The sequence below is a fragment of the Oreochromis aureus genome, linkage group 20, assembly GCF_013358895.1.
Source record: "Oreochromis aureus strain Israel breed Guangdong linkage group 20, ZZ_aureus, whole genome shotgun sequence".
In the NCBI taxonomy this organism is placed as follows: Eukaryota; Metazoa; Chordata; class Actinopteri; order Cichliformes; family Cichlidae; genus Oreochromis; species Oreochromis aureus.
Genome location: NC_052961.1, coordinates 28,127,250 through 28,151,561, shown reverse-complemented (window position 1 = coordinate 28,151,561; position 24,312 = coordinate 28,127,250). Strand labels below are relative to the sequence as shown.

Genomic DNA, 24,312 nt, shown 5'->3' with positions numbered 1-24,312 from the left:
CCATTAGCCCTCGGCCATTATATTCAAGTTATTGACATGAGAAGTGAGTGAATGATGTAAGCAAAGACCTCAGTGCAGAGCAGGAATGTGTTCACTCGGTGGTGCTTTAGAGGTCACAGAGAAGAGGAAAAAAGTGAGAGATTTAGTTGAAATGGAAAGTAGAAGATGTTCAAGGAGAGAATAAAGTTTGGAAATACTTTTAAAATTTGGTTTTCAATAGGAATTTTAGAGGTTAACATGTGAACTTCTACTCTCAGCAAAGATGAAAACACAGTACAGCTGTCTAGACAGCAGACAGTCAGCATTGTTCCAAGATGCCTCGGCCCCATCTTTCCTCTGAACACCAGCTGCCGGTCAGACATCTGCCAAGCACTTGTACTGATGAGATGTTGCTGTGGCTCTTTTTTTGAAAGCTGTCGTTAGAGTTTGAACTATCTTAGATCACCACGAGTATTAAATCTGTTTTCAGTTTTTGGATATGTCAGGTTATTGCAGCTTAGCTTGGCATTCGACCCAGATAAACAGGTTTGCTTTTACTGTGTATATTAGCTGAACGATGGTCTTTTTAAGACTTTGTTTTTCATCAACACCAAATTAAGAACAGATAAGAGTATTACTTCATAGGTTTTGAACATCTGGCATAGATGTAATTGTCAGAGCGTGAAGTCTTTTTCATTCAATCACCCGTAACATCTCTCCTCTCCTCGCCTCTCCTCTCCTTTAGCACAACTGAACCCCATGTCCCACACTCAACACTGCATGACCAGCATGGGAGCTCCGTCCTGGAGCTGCTCTGGTTTAGACGGGGATGAAGCGGATGGCAGCGGGGAAGTGAATGTCGATGGAGGGGAGGGCTTGAATGATAGTCGCCACGGAGAAGGCGGTTTGAGCTTCCTGCTCAAACAGGAAGACACCGAGACACAGGACGCCTACATTTACTTGTACAGTCGTTTGGATGTTGCTGTGAGGGAAATGAAGCAGTATGTTGCTCAAATAGATGTGTAAGTATTACAGCTTGTATTGATCACGTTTAATTTAACCGCACCGAACCTTATGTTATGTTATGGTTATGCGTTTTCTGCAGATGTTTTCCTCAATCACGTGTGCCACATATTAGAAAAAAGAATACTTTTACTCACATCCATTCACAAAATAGTCTCAGCACTACCGACCTTCTGCTGTTATCAGATATTTCCATTCCACTACTGTTTTTGAGTAGGCTATTTTCGTAACCTTCACGCTGACATTCAGAGATCTCTGCGTGAAAAGCTGTTATCCCCACAGCAGCCTGTCTTTGTCTGTCCTCCCTCTGCCTTGTATAAAGCTGAGGATTTACAAAAGGAACATTCTTCAGGCCCAAAATATTTATGGGCCAGGCCCAGTACAGGAACAGGGAGTGAGGCCAGGATAACATCAAGAGAAAGAGACACATATTGTGTGTCTGTGCTGAGGAAGGGGTGTGACAATTTGAATGAATACATGTGTATGTTTTAGTTATGGATGCATGCATTGTGTATTGTATTAGAAATGTAAGCATAACAGTGTCTTGACATGAAGACTTTAATTTGAATATAAATGACTATGCATCAAGTTGTATTAAAGCTCTGACTATGATAAAAACATAGCACAAATGTATAGCATATATAAATTATGATATATGCTATATGCTTAAGATATGTAGAGAATGTCTCTGAGGTAAAGAGTAATATCTATATTTTGTTGTTTTCAGATATATTTGTTTATATTTTTTTCTCTAGGCTGTTGTCATCCATCACCGAGCCTACACAGCTCCAAGGAGAGGGCGGAGAGCCTCCAATCGACGAGGAAAATCAGCCACCCTCCCTGGTCCCCTGTGAGGATGGATGTGACCAGGACAAAGTGGAGCAGGGCGGCACTAAACGAGTCTGCTTTAAAGTGAACGAGGAGGACCAGGAGGACTCCGGCCATGACACAATGAGCTACAGGGACTCCTACAGGTGACTGCTTACTGAATATGCAGCTAATGAATCAAAGAGAACAGGTTTATGTTACAATGTAACCTGGCATGGAAGCCTTAAACACACATTATCCAAAAAGCACCTGAAAAGGTAATAACAAGGCGCTGATAAGACACATTAGATAAAGCTCCAGCTACACAGGCTTAGGTTGAAGACCCCAAATGAGTTTCATTGGCCTGGAGTTGGTAACTAGGGTCAGTTCAGCAAAATCGTCTTAAATTGACAGAAATTCCCAATGTTCAGGACAATGCTCAAGATGATGGTGATGAAGAAGAAGGCCCTGCTGGCTTATTAGTCTATGGAAACAGGATATGCTGGATATGCTTAGGGAGCAAACTGCACTGTCTATCAAAGATGCTGGGAAAAATGGGATTTACTTTCACATTAGAAAACACGACTGGACTAAATCCTAAAAACTTTTTATCTTGCTCTTGATTTCAAACTGGCATATTAGAGTATACCTTCACTTTTTCTGTATATTTCTCTTGCAAGTCAGCATGATATGATTTAAAGTGGTATTTACCTCGAGAGACCCTGCTACAATTTGAGACCTGAGTAGCTTATATATAACTCAAATATATAACTTGAAACACTTTGACCTTAATTATTTAAAGTAATATTTTCATTTAATTCGTCCTTTATTCATTCATCTGTTATAGCAGCATCACAGGTTAAAAACAACTCTTAAAAAACAAAAACAGCACTCTCAGACTCCCACTTTACTCCACAAACCTATAATGCTTCTCATTTCCCCCCTTTGGAGGCTATAATTCATTCCAGATGTTGCCATTTTAACTGAGATGCAGGGCTAAAAATGGCTTCAAAATGCTCTGGTTGAATCTGGTTATGTCATTTGCTTGTTGCAAGTTCATTCAGATGATTTTTTTTTTTGAGAAGGAGTGTGTGTGTGTGTTCACTGAACAGAGAGCCACTGAGCCCCACCCTCCACCACCCACTAAGATATAGTTATTGGTTGTCAGTGCGGTGGGCTGGTGTATAATAAAGCGAAATGTTTGGGGCGCGGCCTCCTCACCCGCTCTGTCATTAAAGCCTGGCCACGTCATGTGAAATGCAGCTACCTCATCGTAATAAAATGTATAGGAAAATGTCGGCTCTTCTGTGTGTGGTATAAACACACGCTCATGCACTCACACTTGCACACAGAGCTGTTTACTCAGGGTTTTTTGAGGCCAAGTAGGAAAAAAGTACTCTGGTCAAGGTAGCTGTACAAAGCTGCTTAGTGAATGTGGATGAATCATCCCACTTGTAAAATTTTGCATGTGATGAAAAGTGCTTATGTGTTTCACATGTGGGTGGTGCTTTTTTTTTTTTTTTTAAGTTTTTGTCCAGCTGAGAGAATCAGGCAGTAAAGCCTGAGGTGGTGACAGACCACAGTAGAACTCAACAGCTGGAGGTCAATGGCCAAGCGCAGCCTGTGACAGACGCAATGTTAGAGGAAGGACAGGGGAGAGTGACTTTTACGCACGCACGCACGCACACACACACACACACACACACACACACACACACACACACACACACACACACACACACACACACACACACACACACACACACATACACACAGGGTCAACACCAAAAAAATGCAAAGAGGACTGGGGTGAAAAAATACACGAAGAAACTAGTGTTTGTTCCGAACTCTGATATATTGTGTCTCCCATAAATCGCTGCTTCTCTAGTGTGTGTGTGTGGTCGTGTTCAGACCTTTCTTCGTAGTAAGGTGCTGCTACATATTGCTTACACGTGATGATGGTGGTGGAGAGAGCTGTAGGTGAGCATTTAGACTGAGATGTGGTAATCCACAGTGAGCGCTGTGTGGATGAGAGCATCATCCATCAGAAGTGGATGTTTGATTGCAGGATAAAGTGTACTGATCTGCACTAGAACTCCTCTTTAATGGGGAGAAGTGAACCCAGACACATACTAGCAAAATACTCATCTTAGCCACTGAATCCCTTCCCTGTCTGAGTCCAGATTTTATTTTTTCTATCTAAAATTTCTCCAATCTACTTTTTCAGGTAGCTCAGAGGTAGATAAGCCTGAACATCACCTATAATATGTATCTTTTCTAGGAAATGTGATAAAAATATATTCAGCGTCTATTGGATTATGGAACAATATAATCATTCAAGCTGTTTTAGTGGATATGCTGACATTATTAGCATATTTTAAGCCTTTAAAAAAATTGTATTGAATAGCACATAAACAGCGTATAACAAATGGCTACAGTTTAAGTAGGAATGTCAGAAGAAGTTGCTAATGAGTTGTTCACTATCACCCAACCTGTATTAACAGCTGAGAAGATATCATCTTGTATATAATTTAATGTAAGTGAGACTATGAGAGCTGTGTGCAGAGGTGCGTTTGCTTTTAAGGGAAGGCCAGACCCATTACTGCGGACAGGTTAATTATCGCAGTGGTACTCACACTGTTGGCAGGAGATGTGTGAAGCTAAATTGGATGTCACCTTTTCTATCCATGTGTGTGTTTGTGTGTGTGAGACAAAGGCAGAAGCCAAGTTTGTGTGCATGCCTCTGAATTCAGTGAGGAAATGCAGCTCCCTATAACGAATAGAAAAGGGGAATAATACAGTATAAAGAGAGGAACATATATCATTTTACTGTAAGTATGTGATATTGTTTTTGCACAAATTTATGAGAAGCCAGCGGAGAATTCAAGCCAAGTTATCGTTGTAGCACCTCTACGGTAGCCACCCCCACCATCCCAACAGCACAAATTTACATACATTGGACACCACAGAATAACCCAGCAGGTGATATCCAGGCTCCACTCCCCCCACTTTGTCACCCTGCCAGCCCAGATAATAGTAAACCAACACAAAGCCAGTGATGGTGTTTTGTAGGTCGTAGTCGCTCGTAGGCCATTTGTCATGGTAATTCAGCTTGTGAATCATTCTGAACTTCTCTGAGGGGGACTGCAAGCGTGCTCACTTAAAGCCATGTATAATTTGAGCCACATAAATCTTCCACTTGCTCCCGGTAATCATGGTGAATCACATCGATGTATGACTATAAATACCAGTCAAGTCATTTTGCAGAACTGCCCCGCTAAGGCTGAAATTGTCTCCGCACACCAACAAATGAAGAAAGGCATACAGTCCCAACTAAGCGTGAAAAGTAGGAAAAGAAGTTGTTCATAAAAGTGTCTCTGTAAAGTGGAGAGCTCCATTTTATGCACACGCGAATTATATCCGATTTATTTGGGAATCTGATATAGCTACAGTTTTACTGAATGCAGCTCTGTGTAAGGCAGCAGCAGCAGTTGTTGTTGTTGTGAGAAGTGTTTAATTACCTTTGGTTTCATATACTGTAAATCAGAAAAGGCATTTACAATCACAAGGATTATTTGGCAGCATAATTACTAGATGCAGCTTTCCAAATCCTCTCTGTGGTTTAAGAACGGAATGAGCCCTTTTTTTCACTAATGCTTTTTAACTGGGTGCTACTTGTGTGTGTGTGTGTGTGTGTGTGTGTGTGTGTGTGTGTGTGTGTGTGTGTGTGTGTGTGTGTGTGTGTGTGTGTGTGTGTGTGTGTGTGTGTGTGTGCTCATTGTTACAGTGAATGCAACAGCAACAGAGACTCCGTCCTGTCCTACACCAGTGTGCGAAGTAACAGCTCTTACCTGGGGAGTGATGAGATGGGATCAGGTAATACACGGCTTTTAGCTGATCTGTGCATGTGTAAATAAACAAGGTGTATTTAATGTTTTGGCTCTCCTCCACATTGAATTTTACACGACACACTGATCAGATCAGATCCGATGTTGGAATGAAAAGACAGCTTAAAAACAAGAAATAAAGGATATTTCCGTAAGAATAAATCTGTGGCAGCCGTCTCGTGATTTACTCTGTGCTACCTCATGTTTTCCCAAGACACAGAAATCCTCTAGATATAACTTGGAGGTGACTGTGGCTGGATATTATAGAAGCAGCATTTCATTTAAAGCCACAATAATGTGCAGCGAGCCAAGTATGTGTCCACTGCTATTTATTGCTTTGTTTTTTATCAGCGTTAAGTCATGAACAGCTCCCGCTGAGATGTTGCGTTGTAATAATTTATTAGCCTTCGTTCGGTCTAATATGATGCTCAGGTCAGATTTTGCAGTGACAGATGGAGAGAAGTGTGTTTTAATAAGCCCAGATGGTCAAATAAAAATTAATACTTGTTGTAGAAAGTGTGATCATTGCCTCTCATCAGCTATTTGTTTTTTCTGTCAACTAGGGGACGAGCTGCCGTGCGACATGAGGATTCCCTCTGACAAACAGGACAAGCTGCACGGCTGCCTCGAGCACCTTTTCAACCAGGTTAGTTCGACTGTTGAGTTTGGAATAGGTAATTCCTGATTAACTTGGAATTTTTTGCCTAAGCCCTGGCCTAACCCTAGTTTTTAAACAGACTTTAAACTCAGCCACTAGATGTAGAAGTTAAAGATGAAGAAAAAGGGAACACACATGTCAGCATTAACCATTTGGAACAGATCACTGTGATAGTAATCAGTCGGCATCTGGGCTGAGTTACCTCATGCGGCTTGCTGTCCTCTGTTCGGGATTCTGGCTTTCTCTCTCATCTCATGACTTCCTTTCTTTCTCTGTTCTCCACTCTGTCTCCTTGAACACGCACAAGCTTTTACTGATACATGAACTAAGTTGAAGACATACGTCCGTCGTTTCATCTCTTCTCGATGTCCTTTGATTCCCTGCTCGCATAGTTGGGGGGTGATAGGGGCACAGCTACTTTGGCTGCAGTAGTTCTTTGCACATGTAAACAGCAGCTCAGGGGGCCTGCTAACACAAGCCTTGTTGTTGTTAATTCTGGAAAACCTTTGCCAGAAGTTACTGCAAAGTTCTGTGTGTGAGCTTGTGTGTTTGCGCTTGAGCGACGCAGAAATAAAAGCGGTAGTTACAAAAGAATGAAAGGTGTGTGGAGTCTGAGGCAGTGAACTAGAAGGAAAACTGGCTTCATTAACTGAGTGTGTGCATGCTTTTATTCCTGCACGCAGGTTGAGTCAATCAACAGTCTGCTCAAAGGACCCATCATGACCAAGGCCTGCGAGGAGACCAAGCACTTTTATTCTGACCACAGCCAGCCAGGTACAGATTTGTTTGTGTGTGTAAGCACAGTCGAGAGGTGTCACTACGGTTCTGTCAGAGAGCTGGCGCACAGGCTTACAAATTCTCTGGTTTAACATGAACAGAGTTTCGCCAAACCGAAGACTGGACTGTTCGCTGTCGTTACGTTATCCATAAGAACATCCAGGAAGACCCTTGGAACCTGCCCACCTCCATCAAAACCCTGGTGGAGAGCCTACAGAGATTTGTGGATGGTTAGTAGAAAACACATGCGTGCACGCATACATGCCACGTGTTCATATACAGTTACAATCTCTCACTCCATCTTGTTTTTTCTTCTTCCTTTATAGATGGAAAGAACCAGATCCTCCTGGCTCTGCTCAAGTGCACAGGTAGAGCAGCATGTCACCGGTAGAAGAGAAAATCAGTTTATATTCAGTTCAGCTCAGCAGCAGATAATCAGACTAGGTTGAACCCAGTTCTAATTTTCCATGAAGTTAACAGAAGAGGTGGACTGTGCAGTCGCCCAGCAGAACTCAGGTCTGAAGCAGCCAGAAAGGTCTCAAAACAGGAGCATTTGAAATTATTCTAACAGCTCTTTGCATATGAGATCATCCATCATATGAACTTACAGCCAGATTCACATCAGGAATTCTGCAAATCTTTAAAACCTCATTTTAAGGATCCCATACATACATATGTATATTTATGTAGGTTTATTTAGAAAGTAATGAACACATTTCCAGTGCAATCAAATCATACAAATCATTAAATCAGTTTTACATCATTTTTGTCAAAAAGATGATATTCAGATGTGCTGGAATGAAGACTGGTGTCAGAGCACAACATACTCTAGTCTGAACTTTCTCCAGTGACATATGGCATTAGTTAATGGCAGATATCCTCTCATGGTATTCAAGCCAATAGAATCAACTGTAAGCATTAGAGTAAGTTCAGGATATGTAATAAGAGAGGTTACAGTAAGACTGGGATACCTTATCCTCTCCGTTACAGTGATCTTCCTTTTTCTGCAACAGATGTTGTTTTATGTTGTCTTCTTTGTTGTCACTGCTTTTTTTCACCCACTTCAACTCCTCATAAGTCTTTAGTCGCGTGCCCCCTGAACTCTCTGTGTCACTGACATTCCTTTCTTTCTCCCCTACCAATACCAGACACATCTCTGCAGCTGCGAAGGGACGTGATCTTCTGCCAGGCGGCGACGGCCGCTCTGTGCACACTAGCCGAGCAGGTGCTGACTGCACTGCGTTCTCGCTTCAACAATGCCGGCGAGTACCAAGAAGACGGCAAGGAAACCAGCCGCAAGTGGCTAGAGCAGATATCCGCCATTGGTATTTTGCTGCACTTCCAGTCCACACTGGCTCCACACTTGGTGAGGACAAGTTTTGTATTTTTGCTTGGTTCTTAGAAAGTTGGCTACATAGCGTTGTGGTTTGCACATTTGCCTACTAAACCCAAAGATGCTCAATTCGAGCCTGGGAGGAGGCCCTCACTGAGGATTGCCTCAGTGAGGGCATCTAATGTAAAAATCTGCCAAATCAAATATCCAACGCTTCCTGCTGTGGTGAATGAGGAAGCAGCCGAAAATAGCTTATTTACCTGTTAGGGGAAAAAAACAACAGGGTTCATAGTTTGGTGTAAATTTTAAATAATAACTTTCCTGTTGCAGTTATAAACGGACACCAAAATCTTTTGCTTTTGCTCCTGTTTATTGTTTTTTTGTTTTTTTTTAGTCTTTCTGAATCAAATACTCTGAAGTCTGTATGACTTTGTAGCCGCACAGCTGTCTCCACAACTACCCAAACTCTTACTCTGGTGCGACTTCTGAGCTTTCTTTCTCTCCTCGGGCAGAAAGAGGAGCGGACCATGCTGGAGGACACCAAGGCGGCCCTGTCGGATTTGGACAAAGTCACTGTGTTCTTCAGGCAACTGGAGGATGAGTGTCTAGTAGCAAGTAAGAGACTCCCATCAACAAAGACTGACTTGCCTCATTCAAAGCACACTGGCGTTAATGAGCAGCTGTATGGTTTCACCAATTCTGAATGAACTTCTATTGTGTGGATGCGTGGTTGCTGCTGAGGGTAAAATTGCCATTATGCCACTGCAGATTTCATTTTCTTTTCCATGAAGAGCCGCTGAAAAGGAAGTCAGACAGATCTGTGGTGACTCCATAAATCACCTTAAACAAGGGCAGAGCATTTCAGATATCAAGGTCGCCTCTTTTAATCTTTAATGCTGCTGAGAGACACATGACATATGTCACATAAACACCCCTATAATATAAAAACAATTACAAACACAAATTGCAGTATGCGATATATTGGAGTAATATTGCTTTGAAGCATGACAATAGTAAGCTTTCTCCTGCCAGTTCACCAAAGGGTCCAAGCATTTATTACAGTGTAGTGCTGTAGTTTCAGCTGAGGATGCAACCAGGTTGTTCAGAGTGGGCTTTGTGAACATCTTTACATAACTGGGTGCATTTGTGGCTTTAATAAGCTTGGTATCTGCATTCACTGAAGGTGCTCCGGGTTACCGGAAACCCTTAAAGTCAAAGATACAAAGGATGACTGCATCGTGAATTGCTCCTCTTTTCAACAGCCTCAATGTGGCCAGCAGAGATTGCTGCTCAAAGGAAAAGCGCAACGTGCACTTCCCATTTTAAAAGGAAAATCTGTGGATGAAGCAGGAATTTGCTATTCAGTGTTCATGCTTGGCTGGAGAAAATATTTTGTGCACACTTGCATATATTTTACACAAAAACATCACTCAGTGCATGCACTAATGTATTGCTATCGGTCATTAGTATTGTATTCCTTATGTATGGCAGGTATGTGGGGATAGATATACTTTACAGGCCAGTCTGGTACAGTTTGCTATTAAAAATGTTAATGTTAACCAAGCTTCTTTGCTGACATCAGCTCAGACTGCTGCAGTGCAGGTAGATGGTTTTTGGCGTCAGAGTCCATTGGACACTATTGATTTGCTAACAGCATTTTCAGAGGGATGAGGTATATGTAAGTTACAGACGTTTAAGCACCACAGAGTCTGAAGGACCTTGAAAGGATCACAGCCAATTCCACAAGGTTATTGCTTGGTAGGTTCTCTAGAAAAAAGGACTGACCCCAGAGGTCACGCAGCAAAGGTCATTTTTTTCTATTTTCTGACAAGTGCTCATGTATCACTTCTAAAAAAGGTTAGGAGAATTGAGCACAAGTCAGCTTCAGATTTATAAATGATTACTTGTCTTATATTTTTTTATAGATTCATCACAATTTCTTTCAAAGTACAATTTTTAAAAATGTGCCAGATATTGATGCAATTTAAAGGGTAAATAGAGAAATCAGGTACCTCTGTTTATTTGTCCTGCACATGGATCTGGCAGTCTGTCTGTGTTTATAAATTAGAATGCAGTTATTTGCAAACCTCCACTCATCTGTGTGAAAGTGACTGCAGCCAGTGTGAGTCAGACTGCAACTGGTTGGAGACCAGTTGCCTCCCACCTCCCTGTGCAACTGCCTTGTGATCAAAAGTGGTCGCCCAGAGGTTGACAGTGTTAGCAGCTAGCTGCCATGAGAACTTGGAATCAGTCACCAAATGAAAACCCCCCGAAAATAAATCAAATAATTCAATAAATTCAATCTTCAGTGAGGTTACTGTCCTATTTGACTCTAGTGTAACTGAGCCACTTCTAAGTTTTTCTTTTAGCTTTTGATTTAACACCCAGCTATTAATGAATTCTGAATATGTGTTTGCTAGACATATGCAGCATTACATTTTAGTACACAATATCTAAATGTATTAAAATGTAATGCAACACACTTTGCACGTTTTCATTTTGAAGAAGGGCACGCCTACGCCTTTTTTGTTTTGTTTTTTCAACTTCTCCCTCATCTCTGTATGCTTGTTGCAGACACACCAGTGTGTTACCAGGTGGAGGGCACCAGGCATGCCCTGAGGGTCACCCTTTACCTGGACAGCTGTCACTTCAATGAGCTCCCCAGTCGGCTGCAGAATGGAGGCAGCCTCAAACTCCACACTGTCCTGTTCACCAGAGGTAAGAAAGGCAAAGAACATAATTCCAGGGTGTAGTTCAGCTAGTAAAACATGACGTAACGCTGGCAAGTAGAGCCACGTGGTCCGAGTATCTACTCAAAACCTTTTACTGTGGAACAAGCAACAAATCATACAATGCATCAGGCACAAATTCACTTATATACATTATACATATAGCCTTGGATCATTAAAAACACTCAATGCACCATGCAGCCTTTCAGCCTCTTACACATGTGCGTTTCCTTAGAACTTTATTTGATTTTATTAAGTTAGACTGAAGCCTTGTATTGACCATTTAAAACACTCACTTTAGCGCTCCTTGAGTCTTAGTCAGCCTAGTATGAAAGTAAAGCATTATAGCAGTCTGCCAGTTAGCTGCTAATTTTCCATGCACAAGTCCTCATCGGATCATTAATCTCATGAGAGACCCCATATTGTTTACCGTGTATTTCCGAATACAACAGTGCTCCAAAACATTTAGTAGTGCAGATTTGCAGATGAACATCGCCACCTACTGGAAAAGAGTCTTGACTGCAGCCTATGGGGAAGCACAGTGATATGTATGTATGTATGTATGTATGTATGTATGTAGGTATGTAGGTAGGTAGGTAGGTAGATAGATAGTGAGGATATATTTTTGTCACATATATGCACACTCACACACAAACGTTACATAAAGTTAAAGTCAAAGGGTTATTAAATGTCAAAGTCAGTCAGAGGCGGTCAGGTTTAGTAAATGGTGGGTTTACATCTATGTTTAGGGTAATTGATCAGTTTTGAAGCAGTGAGGGTTTTCGATTGAGGATAGGAAGTTCAGATAAATGTGATTCAGTGTGTTAAACTACAGTCAGGGTTTTAGATCAATGACATGAGACGAACAAAAATATCTGAATTTATGCATAGTTCTCTATTTCCTACATGAAAGTAACTGGACAGTTGACTGGCTTAGCTTTTTTCCATGTGTGACCTGCTCTGTTGTTACTCCATATTAAGTAAATACCAAATCGTCAGGGTTGGACAAACGAACAGTCTGGTACATTTAGAAAAATAATGTATGCTCTGACACCAAAAATAAAAAATAAAAACCATTTATCCAGTTATTAAATACAGTCCTTATCTTTAAAATTGTTAGTTAACTTAATTGCTTTTGAGCCTGAAAATGAGAGACTGTATAAAAGGGCTGCAATTCCTAAACTGAATCCCTTGAATTATAGTTGGAAGTCTGCACTTGAGTCATATGTGGACTGTTTGGTTTGAGTTCTACTGTGGTGGTGCACAGAGGCAGTGTTATAAAACGTGTGTCATTCTCTAAATATTCATAGATCTAACTATGTGGCTTCTATTTTTCCAGCTTTGGAGCGTCCAGAGGGAGCGTCCCAGCAGGACTGCGTTGCCATGGAGGAGTTCCAGCAGCGCACTAATGCTGTTTCACTGGAGAAAGTCAAGGCCTACTACCGCAGACTCAGGTACCTGTTTTACTCTTCACTACCGCTCTTCACTGGCTTTCCTAGCACTGAAGATGTGTATCACCTCAACGGGAGAGTTCACCCTTCGGTGTTGCATAACAAGCAGAAACTGCACTTTGTATATTACATATGTGAAAGTAAAGCTTTCAAGGGCAGAACTTAATCATGTATCCAGAGGAGTCCTTGAACAGTTCCCACATGAACGAACAGGATTTTGCTGCATATACAGCAAAATGACTGTGGTACTGTTCTCAAGTAGTAACATGTGTAGCACAATAAAAATATTAACTCTTGAAGGTTAACGGTTTATGGTTGAAGATGTGCTATATCTATGATATACCAGTGTTTTTACATCGTGTGTGGTCGCTGATATGTGCACACTAATTCCCAGAAAGTGATTCAACAATGCGGCATTAATAAATGATGAAATACTTAGTTTAGTAGTTGCAAAATCTGTAGATGCTAGATGAGTCAGCTCTCCAACAAAAGTGAGTCACAGGATGCAAATCGGTAATTTTTCCAACCCGTTTAAAAAACTGAGAATGTAATCCTTCTCTCCTCACAGAGCTTTCTATTTGGAGAAGTCAAATCTCCCTACAGACTCCAACACCACAGCAATGAAGATAGACCAGGTAAATATATACTTATCCTAACATGTATTTCCAATTGCTGTTTTTAAAGGTTTTTTAAACTCTTTTCATATGTAGCATCTGTCTTGTTATTGTAACAAAAGTCAATTTTTTTATATATATATATATTGTTGTGACTGAATATAAATGCAAGCACAGATACTGGGCCTTGAAGTTAGAGACCTTCAACCAAGCATTTCCAAAGTAAGATGAACTGGTGTGTCATTCCCTCCACCGGAAACTCCTCCATAGCTTGTCAAGACCCTCCCCGTTAACTCCAACTAACCCCAGCAATTATAGATGGTGTCCATTTGAACTTCTAGTGCCCCACACTGACTGTAGTTGAAATAGATTGCAGTAATTAAAACTGAATAGATCATAGTTTTAATATAGAAAGTTTTGTCGTCAGGTTTTCGCTGTCTTTCAAGAGAAAGACTGCAGATTTAGACGTTCTTGTGTTGTATTTGATGGTTGTTTTCTCCCCATTTCTGTTCTCCATCTTACAAGTCAGTTACTCTACTAGTCCCATGTTTTAAAATATTTCACATGAATATAATTATATTATTTTGGAGTGTTCTGTTCACTTCAATACATTTTTTTGTCTTGGTAAGAGACTTTTTAATTCGCTTGGTTTGAAAGCGTTTTAAAAAGTCAACAGTCGTCTAAGCGGCTTGTTAAGGTGATGTCTTTTGTGATGAGTTAGTGAATCATCTTGTTAGCAGTGCATTTAATGGCTAACCTTCCCTGACCTTTACTTCCTCCCGCCTCCCCGTAGCTGCTGAGACCCCTCAACACGCTGGACGACCTTTGTCGGCTAATGCAGTCGTACATCAACATGCGCCCGAATGCCCAAGGCCACCAGTCAGGTGTTAGCGTGCTGTGTGTGTCCTCTGAGCTGTGTAACCGCCTGGGAGCCTGCCACATCACCATGTGTGGCACAGGGATGCAGAGGTCAGTGTGGCACCACACCACAGAATTATTATGCTGCTTTTGTTGTCTCACTGGACTGTCAGACTGCATAAAAATAACACAGCGCAGAGTCAATGACATGCCCCATTGGAACCTCACAAACTCATCCTAACCTCGCCATTCAAATTCATTTTACTTCATTTTTGGGTTTATTGCAGAGGAACACACACTGTTAATCACTGGCCTTCATGTTCTTTGCAGATGTACTCTGACTGTGACACTGGAGCAGGCAATGATCCTAGCCAGGAACCATGGCCTCATGCCGCGCTGCATCATGCAGACCATGGACATAATGCGTAAACAGGTAAACCTTTAAGAAGATCTCAGTCCTATTAAAATCAAGACTATAAAATATGGGTCAACTATTTTATTATATAAAACAAGAAAAACTTGGAGAGCACAATCCTTCGACAAGGCAGCTCACTCTCTGGGCACTATTTACTTTTAAGGAAACAGTGTTGCATTTTTTTGTATCTTGTTTTCATTGTTCTTTTTACACTTTAAGAAGTTTGTTGGACAGTAGTGTGACAGGTGTTTGTTTGGATTACAAAAGCACAATGTAGCAGTACGTAAGGCATAATAGGTACTGATTTGTAAATATCTGGACATGAATAACCTGAGCTTCTTAGATAATATTTTACTACAGTATATTTTTAACTAACTAGGCAGCTCATTTTTTCTCTTGACAACACTTTCTCTAAAGATATAACATATTTTGGGGCCGACCTGAAAGAAAGGCAGATTAGTGAAATGTAAAAGTGAGCTCAGAGGTCAAATGTGGCATGATATTTGAATGTCATACTTACAATGTGATACTGAGAATCAAGGTTTGACCTTGTTTGAGCTTGAGGAAGAGGTCAGAGGTCCAAAGTAACGTGATATTTAGAATCCCCATATACACTATATTGCCCAAAGTATTAACTCACCCATCCAAATTATTGAATTTGGGTGTTCCAATCACTTCCATGGCCACAGGTGTATAAAATCATGCCGGTAGACATGCAGACTACTTCTACAAAAGTGTGTGAAAGAATGGCTTGCTCTCAGGAGCTCAGTGAATTCCAGTGTGGTACCGTGATGGGATGGCACCAGTGCAACAAGTCCAGTCGTGAAATGTCCTTGCTAATATTTCACAGACAGCCGTTATTATTAAAGAGTATTATAACAAAGCAGAAGTCATTCAAAATGACTGCAAGTCAGCTATGAAGTTGTAGTCCTTGTAACATCACAGGTCAGCGGATGCTGAGGGAAATATTGTGAACACGTCACCAACTTTCTGCAAATTTTCTACAGACCTCCAAACTTCATGTGGCCTTAAGATTAGCACAAGAATAGTGCATAGAGAGCTTCATGTAATGGGTTTCCATGGCTAAGCAGTTGCTTCCAAGCCTTACATCACATAGCCTAATGCAAAGCATCAGATCCAGTCAGATCCATGTAAAGTACGCTGCCACTGGAATGTGGTGTGTGATGAATCACGCTTCTTCATCTGGCGATCTGATGGACGAGCCTAAGTTTGGCGGTTGACAGGAGGATGGTACTTGACTGCATTGTGCCAAGTGTAGAGTTTGGTGGAGGGGGGATAATGTTGTGGGGTTGTTTTTCAGGAGTTGGGCTTGGCCCCAGTTCCAGTTAGTTAGTTTAAGGTGAAAAAAGTTCTGACATGGCAACAAAAGACTGGCAAAGACATTTATTGCTAAAAAGCACAACTACAACAGCCCAGTAACATAAACGAGTACAAGTGAGTATCTCAGAAAAGCAGTGGTTGAGAATTAACGATAGGGAGAGGTTCTTTGCATCAATTGCGCTAAAGAGCACAGGGACCACTCAGCAGTGTTAGTGCACAAAAGCGAAAGCCTGCAGCCATGATGATAAGTGGACGTGTCATGTGTAAAGGCGCTATTAAAGCTGAAACAAACATGCAGGTCATGGAAAAGACTCTGCTGACATTCAGGGAAGGTCTTATATTGAGCAACATTCTGCACACATTGCAGCTGCATGGCACCGCATTAATTGCATTTACTGGCATTTAAAAATTGTTGTTTTCAATATTGTTCCAGTGAAAGGAACTCTTAATGGTCGTCACTCTACACCCCTACAAAGTTTTATCAGAATTCATTCATAACTTTTTGAGCTATTGTGTTTATAGACAGAATTACGCACAAGTATGCAAACGCTACCAAAAACCTTGGTGGAGGTAATTATAAAAACAACCAAACGAGAAATATTTATAGATTATTTTGTTAGTTTGAAATACCATCTTTTAGGACTTATGTAAATGGGCAACAAAGCTCAGGTGAATTGAGTTGATGCGTGAACACCCTGGATCAGAAATCCTATGTAGCTCCCTTTGCTGGACATTTAAGAGCATGCTGTAGTATATTATAGAACAGTAATGAGCAGTTCTAAACCCAACTTTACATTATTTGTCAGCAATTAGCACTTCTGTTTTTCATATTTTACTGTTATTAATTTTTCATATTGCATTTTGTTTGTTTGTTGCTTTCTGTGTTTAATCTGTTAATGGTAGTCAAGCAGTCTGTTATGTTGAGCTTTTAGCTTATATATTTTCTCTCTTACCAGGGGGCAAGAGTTGAGCTGTCTGCTAAAAATCTCAAGGTAATGGACCAGATGCCTCCATCAGCTCCAAGGTACTGAATGAAACCATCTCTAGGCACCTCAAGCCATGCCTTTCAGATAATTGCACTGTTTATATGTAATCTGGGTGGATTCCCCTCATTTGAAGTTTTGCTTCTTTTCTTTTTTTTTAAACAGGCTCTTCAAGCTATGTTTGCCACCCTCAGATGGAGACCTCTAAGGATACTGTCACTTCAGCAAAGTCATCACAGAGAGGGTGAATGAGGAACTGATGATGACAGGAGCATAGAGACACTGGCAGTAGAAAACCTTTGCCTCTCCCCATTGCCCCGCTTACACAGGGATCATTCCGGCGTGGATACCACTAGAGTCTTCAGAGCACCTACAGTGAGACTGATGCAATCTGAGTCTCAGGACTAGTTATGTATTATTTTACTGGAGCTAACCATATAGAAGCATTATTCTGTTGGCTCGCTTTCCAAACCATGTCGACTTAACAACCGGTTCAAAATATTCACAACAATACGAAAAATGAGGAGGCCCCATAAAGACAATGTCCACAGTGGTTATTCTCACAGTTGAGCTTGTATTATTAACTGGATTAACCAAACTACCTGTAGCTGACTGTCATCCTAAATGCAGACATTTCATTTTGCCTTGGACTGCAAAATCCAGAGAGTTGCTTGTTTCTCTGTTCAGGCTGGCGTTCCCCAGGGCTCAATGTGTGGACCCCGAGTGAAGTAGAATACTTGAATGCCCTGTAATTCATATAAGATGCAGAAAGTTAAAGATTAGACAGAGAAATGAAAGTAGGGATTGAGGGGCAGATGAAGATGGCATGGGGGTGGGGTGGGATTGCTGCATGTGGTTACTGTGCAATTACTGTAGGTTTAGTGTGAGTACTGTATTACTGCACTATATGAAGGATAGTTATTTATTGTGTCCAAGAAGGAGCGTTTTATCGCCTACTTATACTATATCGGGTATTAAAAGAATCTAAAAGCATTCCAGCCTACGCATTGAACAGTATTTAAAGGACCAATGGCATGCCGTCTTTTGGATGTAACTGCTCTGGTGTATTTCATTTTTATTTATGTGTTACATTAATCTTCAGGGAGTGCAAGGGATGGATGTACTGAAGCTAGCTAATCAGAATCAGGACAAAGGAAGAAACTATACAAGGCTGTTTCTCAATAAGCAGCCAAGTTATCAGGATACTGTTAAATTATTAATATATTAATTCAAGTCTTCTAGTTGAAGGATTACCTTCACTTAACTAAGACACCTTTTGTTTTTTGTTTTTTTAAATTGGCTTTTATGTTGTCTTGAAACGATTGTGTTAACTGTAGGTATTAAAAGAAGCACAAAAATTGGTCCATTCAGTGTTAGAAAAAAGTACTGTATGCAGTTTGCTGGTGATGTGAACAAAGGGACTGTTTGATGACTGAAAAAACCCAGTAACATTAGTTTACTGACCATTTTATTATTATTATTTTGTACATACAAGCTGTAGCAGTGTCAGAGGGAGGGAGAGTGAGGTCGTGTAGAGAATTAAAGCAGAGAGTTGCTATAAATTAAACTGGATTATTTTTTATGGAAATAATATAGTATATAAAACCTTTTTGTATGTTTAACTGTGCATTTAAAGGGAACCTGATTCTCTTTTTTAACTGTAACCTCACTGACAACTTGTTTCTGACTGTTAAAAAAGGTTTGACATGGATTTCAAGGACCTCACTTGACATTACAGCAGGTCATGTGATCTTTTTATTTTTTTTTATTTGGTTCATGTTGGAATAGTCCCTACACATCCCTTGGCAGTAGCATTACCAACACAAATTGACATCCATCAGTTGGCATATAAAACCCATGGCTATTTGCATTGTTTTAGTTTTCTTTATCAAACGTTGCTCTTAACTCGAGCACTGTAAATATGATAAAACTCCCAGTGCAGCGTTAGTTATCATAACCTGGTCTTAACTGTGCTACTGGTTCAAATTAGCTAATGATTGCAGCATGTTGGTGTAGCAGGACATACATGTCACTGATTACACATGTATTTACATTATTCTAATGTTTCATTATTGTATATACTTTACCTGCAATTTTTTGTTGCTTGCAAATAACTGTAAAAAGGATTTTTGTTGTTGTTGTTGAAACTTTCTAAAAATTATCATTGTAAATGGAATCTTAACAAGCTAGTGAATAAAATGTTCTCAGTACGACAAACTTTTCAGCGCAGCAGTACTGTTGGCTGATCCAGTGGCGGCTGGGATGTCCTTCGGGATATTTTATTTTCATTTTGATGTTTGTTTGTTTCTTTAACCCTTTCTTCTTTACAGTGACCTTATGTATGCTCATGTATGTGCTCTGTGTAAGTTTGCATGAGTCAAAAAGATGATTACGTCTTTATGCTTTCACACCATGACAGCAAGCTGTGACTAAGTAATACTGGGAGTGACCATTGTGATGGTTTCTTTTTTCATCTTACTCATTCTCATATTTGTGCTTGATGTCATAGTGCATATGATCTGGTGTCATTTAAATTAAAACAAAAGATCCAGTAATCTGCAAATCATTTAACTCTTATAGTTAACTGAAAACAACAGCGACAACATAAGAAATGCTTGAGGTGAAAAAAGTTCTGACATGGTAACAAAAGACTGGCAAGGCCGTTTAATGCTAAAAAGCACAACTACAACAGCCCAGTAACATAAACGAGTACAAGTGAGTATCTCAGAAAAGCAGTGGTTGAGAATTAACGATAGGGAGAGGTTCTTTGCATCAATTGCGTTAAAGAGCACAGGGACCACTCAGCGGTGTTAGTGCACAAAAGCGAAAGCCTGCAGCCATGATGATAAGTGGACGTGTCATGTGTAAAGGCGCTATTAAAGCTGAAACAAACATGCAGGTCATAGAAAAAACTCTGCTGACATTCAGGGAAAGTCTTATATTGAGCAACATTCTGCACACATTACAGCTGCATGGCACCGCATTAATTGCATTTACTGGTATTTAAAAATTGTTGTTTTCAATATTGTGCACTATTTTAAATTGAATATAGGCTTTGCATTATTTTGAAACTGTTGCCGTTCTACTACTGTCATCACTGTGAGCGCGTCATTCACTTTCAGGTGGATGCAAACTGGTCTACATTGTTTCACGCTGGAGTGTGCGCAAAGCAGGCTGGGATGCTCCATTTCTTTGTCTTCTGTCTTGGCCGTTGTTGATACCTTCTCAGGCTGCATGTGTATTTCTGTCGAGGGAACACAAACCTCGAGGCATAGCCTGACATAGTTTGCGGTGTCCATTACCCCGAGTGAAGAAGCTTCACGCATGAATATTACATGAGAGTGCGTAATCCATTTAAACCCTTTCCTGCAGTTCCTCCCGTGTTGGAGTTAAGTGGTGAAGATGGCAGGTTATCTTACGCCGGATTCTTAAAACTAACACGATTCTTTCGGACATATCATAGTAATGGACTTCCCCACCCTCCCAAGTTAGTTGAAACCCAAGGATTGTTTAAAGAGAGCACTGGAAGAAAGCTGACGCTTGAACTTGGCCTTAATTCATTAATGTAATTCGATTAAGAGCATTTCTGGCAATAAGATGATTGAAGAACGCTTTTAAATCGCTGGTCACCAACGAAATGAAATCCATGTGCATTTCCCTCCCTGCTGTGTGTCAGATGGCCGGAAGGGGCTAAGGTAAAAGCATACACGGTGCAGTCTCGCATGCTTATTGCAATTGTTTTTTCTAGAGGGACCGACACCGACTGCATTCACCACCAGCACACACCCCTCAGCACCGGTGATGCATCCCCGCGGCAAGGGCACGGACAACTCCTCCTCAGAGTCGTCTCGACTTTAGAATGGTGCAGAAATCTCTCAACGGCGGGGTTTACCCAACTCAAGCCGGAGAGAAGAAGCACAAAGTCGGGTTTGTGGGTTTGGACCCGGGAGCTCCGGAATCCAGCAGGGATGGGGCACTGCTCATTGCGGGCTCGGAAAGCACCAAGCGGAGCAGCATCCTCTGCAGACCGAGGTCCAGCATCTCCGCAGGAAGACCGAGGCCGTCGAAGAAAAACGCCAGCTATCGGAAACTACAGAATTTTCTCTACAATGCGCTGGAAAGACCGCGGGGATGGGCGTTCATCTACCACGCTTATGTGTAAGTGCAGTTTTGGGCTTCTGCCACAGTTGCCGTGCCTTGGATTAGGAAAGATGCTGTGGAGTTTTGCAGATCGGGTGTCTCGTTCTGCATTACTGATAATGATCGTGCGACGCAATAAAGGGTTAAATGCGGTCCTGCTGCCGAACTGCTAGAGCCTTATCACACGAGAGGAGTCACTTCACCTCCATAACTCCTGCTCCAACTCTTTATTGTTGGCTTTTGCAACTCATGCTTACGTCAGAGTGTCATTTTGGAAGACTTTAACATGTCCACGATGCTTGCAGTTAGTGTTTAACATGTGCCCACGTTCACATACGGTTGGTCTTCATTGACTGGAGTTACCATACGTTGCGGCAGCTTTCAGCACCGTGCTCCGTGGACAGCTCCTAGTAGACGCTGCAGTCTGACTCCGCACAGTGATGTGGACTCTGCTAACATGCATGTGTGCGAGCGTTTAGGGAGAGCTCAGACAGTCTGTTGACTTCTTGCAGCTGGAACATGGTGCTTTGCTGTTGTTTTCCTTGTCTGTTAGGTTAAGTGAGGTTTGGGTAGAACATAAAGAGTTAATGTCAGACCCCCAGAGATGCCATGATCGATATGAGGCCTCACGATCTGTAATCTCTAGTGAGCATGAAATCACAAAGGATAACAGTGTTTTAGGGTACGATCACATGATGCTTTCATACTGAAGTGGTGCTGCAGCAGTTTCTGTCTGCCAACCTGGAAGATGAAAGATTGAAAAAATAGTCAGAATCTATTCAGTAGACTCCCAGGATACCCAGTCTCTGATCTTACATTTCTCATAACGCAACCGAAATAATTTATTCATCGCCTCCCTGCCTCATAATCGCATGAAGTCCATGTCGTGATGCAGACTTCCTGTTTAATACAGCAGACATTAGTCAAATGCTTTTCTGCGTGGACCCACTCCAGTGTGTTATGTATAACATACTAATGAGATGAAATGATTACAGTATGTTCCCTTCACAAACACATTCTTCAAATGAAAAGGTGTGTCACCTGTGTTTTGAAGACCCCTCTTCCAGCTGTGTCTGACTCCTTCCAGTTCAGTGGTGCTGCATGCTTAGTAGTGAGGAGATGAAGTAGCCACAGCATTGAGGAATTCACTGTGCACAGCATATCGAATCCCCAGACACAGCTGGATGCCCAGAAGTAAGCCTGTGCTCTAATGTGAAACCACACGCACTCACACAGAGCCCTCTGGGTACTTCTGAAATATTAACCGAATACTACAGCAGCCAAGTCTCCAGTTGTTATGCCTTTTTTTTAGATGCTCTTCATTGCTGCTCTTAGGAAGCGGTGCGAGCTCTGTGGCTGAATCTAGTGCACGCAGACATGATGTGTTTTAGTAGCCAAGCTACGCCAGACAGCCTAGTTAGAAAAGGGTCAGTAAACATGTGTGTTGTCTAAAATCAGAATCCTCCAGAAAGTTGTAGAGTCCTGAGGAACCCGGCTGTAATGGAATGAAATCCAGGTGGAATGAGGTGCTAGGACACGTGACCTTGATCAACAGACACAAATACGCACCAGCCAAAGAAGCCACACAGAGTCACCACATGTCTGCCCTTTATTCCATTTGTCTGTTCTATGCATTATTCATAGTCACCACACTTCATTTAATCTCCCAGCTCTTGCCTTTCCACCTTGCTGATTTATAAAACAATCATGTGATGACAGTCAGCTCTTTCCACACCCGGTTCGGTCTGTTCCTTATCCCTTCTCCAGTGGAAAATGCATTTGGCATGAAGTAACAGTTGCCTTGAATGAAGCAGTACTACAAGGTATGCTAGCAGCTTTCTTTTTTTTTTGATGGGGTTTCTCTGGAAATGTTAGTCAGGTGTTGTGTTCAGTGGCCTCAGTTGTAATGTGCGTGAATAATCAATATGTGGAACATGAGTACTGTATAGCCAGAATACTCTTGGGCTTGCTGCTTTGGGTCCTCTCTCTCTCTTTCTCCCTTTATGTTTCTGGCTGTCTGAGACCAAGGCCAGCCTTTCTCCATCACTTTTGGTCCAACATTAGATAAGGGAAAGAGACACAGTGATCTACAGTCATGGATCCCTGTGGGATTAAATCTTTGCTGTTGTACAAAATTCATCTTGTCTCAGTTCTTTCTTGGCACAAATTCTGCTACAAAAGGTGTTTTCAATAGGCTTAATGCTATTGAGACAGTAACGTAAAGCCAGTTCTCTGCAGCCTGTAACAATTTCCACAAAGCCAAGGCGTATTCCCGATCAGATGCAGTGCTGAGCTTTCTGTTATCTTCAGCCATTTGGCTTCTGCAGGAGCCTGATTATAGTGTGTCCTCTTGCAGAAAGAACCAGCTGTGTGAGATACTTGAACACCCTCTGCAGCTATAAGATGACTAAATGTCTCAGTTGTTCACCAGAGTAGAATATTACCAAAAAAAAAAAGACTGCAAAAACAGTGGACTGACTAAAAGGCAACAAAATGACTAAAAGGCAATAAGCACAAAAAACAAAAAAATAATTATTCTTTGGTTATTGTGAGAGACAACCTAAGGACACGACGTGGTATTCCATTATTATGCTGATCTGGTAATAATGCAAGGAAAGCAGCAGACAGATGCTGGCTGACAAGCTGCTGAGATGTGATTGTGTGGTCTCTTAAAAGATGAGGGGTCTGTGATAAAGTAGAAGCCCAAGTCCTAGTTGGGTTGAGTGTGTCCTATATACTATTCTAAACAACACTTAAAATGCAGGCTTACTCAATTAAACACATTTAGAAGATTTTTCAGTGCAGCCTCACTTGATCATGACCGCTTTGCAAGGGTGCAGGTTTTTTATTGGAAAGTGATGGCAAAGATTGTTGGTATTATCCACACATGCAGGCTAAACATTTACAATGGGAAGAAGGAAAACATGTAAACAAGATCCAGAAATGCCTTCTCTGAAATGAGGCAACACGCAAAACTGTTCTATTTTCTTTAAAAAACGTTACTTTTGGAAATCATGGAGAGTGTGTCCTCCTGTTTAAAAAGGAGGCGGAACATCCTGTTTGTTATCAGCATGCAAAAGCTGTCATCTGTGTTGAACAGAGTTGTAGACTTGCACGGATGGCCCTGTTTGGATAGCAGCATTTAGGCAAGAATTTCCGTTTTCCATAAAATCTGTTGCTTATTTAAGCAAGACTATGGTAACCTATATTCTTTGCCCATTATCACTGGAGGCAGCCTTTCTTCCCCAACCGGGGGAGAGCATTCCACCATTTTCTCACAGAGAACCACATCGTCAGACTTCCTCAGCCCGGCCCAT

General features: G+C 41.4%; 2 protein-coding genes across 2 annotated transcripts in view; both read left to right on the top strand.

Moving 5' to 3' along the window:
* Positions 1-19,143, top strand: part of prex1 (phosphatidylinositol-3,4,5-trisphosphate-dependent Rac exchange factor 1) — a 78,816-nt gene extending 59,673 nt beyond the window's left edge. Inside the window, exons 25-40 of the mRNA XM_031736108.2 lie at positions 725-1,001; positions 1,758-1,976; positions 5,597-5,685; positions 6,260-6,342; positions 7,038-7,128; positions 7,233-7,361; positions 7,458-7,499; positions 8,280-8,497; positions 8,977-9,079; positions 11,039-11,182; positions 12,533-12,647; positions 13,213-13,279; positions 14,052-14,227; positions 14,447-14,549; positions 16,829-16,896; positions 17,021-19,143. Coding sequence (XP_031591968.1) covers positions 725-1,001; positions 1,758-1,976; positions 5,597-5,685; positions 6,260-6,342; positions 7,038-7,128; positions 7,233-7,361; positions 7,458-7,499; positions 8,280-8,497; positions 8,977-9,079; positions 11,039-11,182; positions 12,533-12,647; positions 13,213-13,279; positions 14,052-14,227; positions 14,447-14,549; positions 16,829-16,896; positions 17,021-17,063 — 1,967 coding nt within the window. The 3' untranslated portion in view covers positions 17,064-19,143. The remainder of the gene's footprint in view (positions 1-724; positions 1,002-1,757; positions 1,977-5,596; positions 5,686-6,259; positions 6,343-7,037; positions 7,129-7,232; positions 7,362-7,457; positions 7,500-8,279; positions 8,498-8,976; positions 9,080-11,038; positions 11,183-12,532; positions 12,648-13,212; positions 13,280-14,051; positions 14,228-14,446; positions 14,550-16,828; positions 16,897-17,020) is intronic.
* A 1,571-nt stretch (positions 19,144-20,714) lies between these two features.
* The window catches only part of LOC116317386 (potassium voltage-gated channel subfamily KQT member 2-like), a 33,490-nt gene continuing 29,892 nt past the window's right edge, over positions 20,715-24,312 (top strand). The window contains exon 1 of the mRNA XM_031736130.2: positions 20,715-21,013. Coding sequence (XP_031591990.1) covers positions 20,715-21,013 — 299 coding nt within the window. The remainder of the gene's footprint in view (positions 21,014-24,312) is intronic.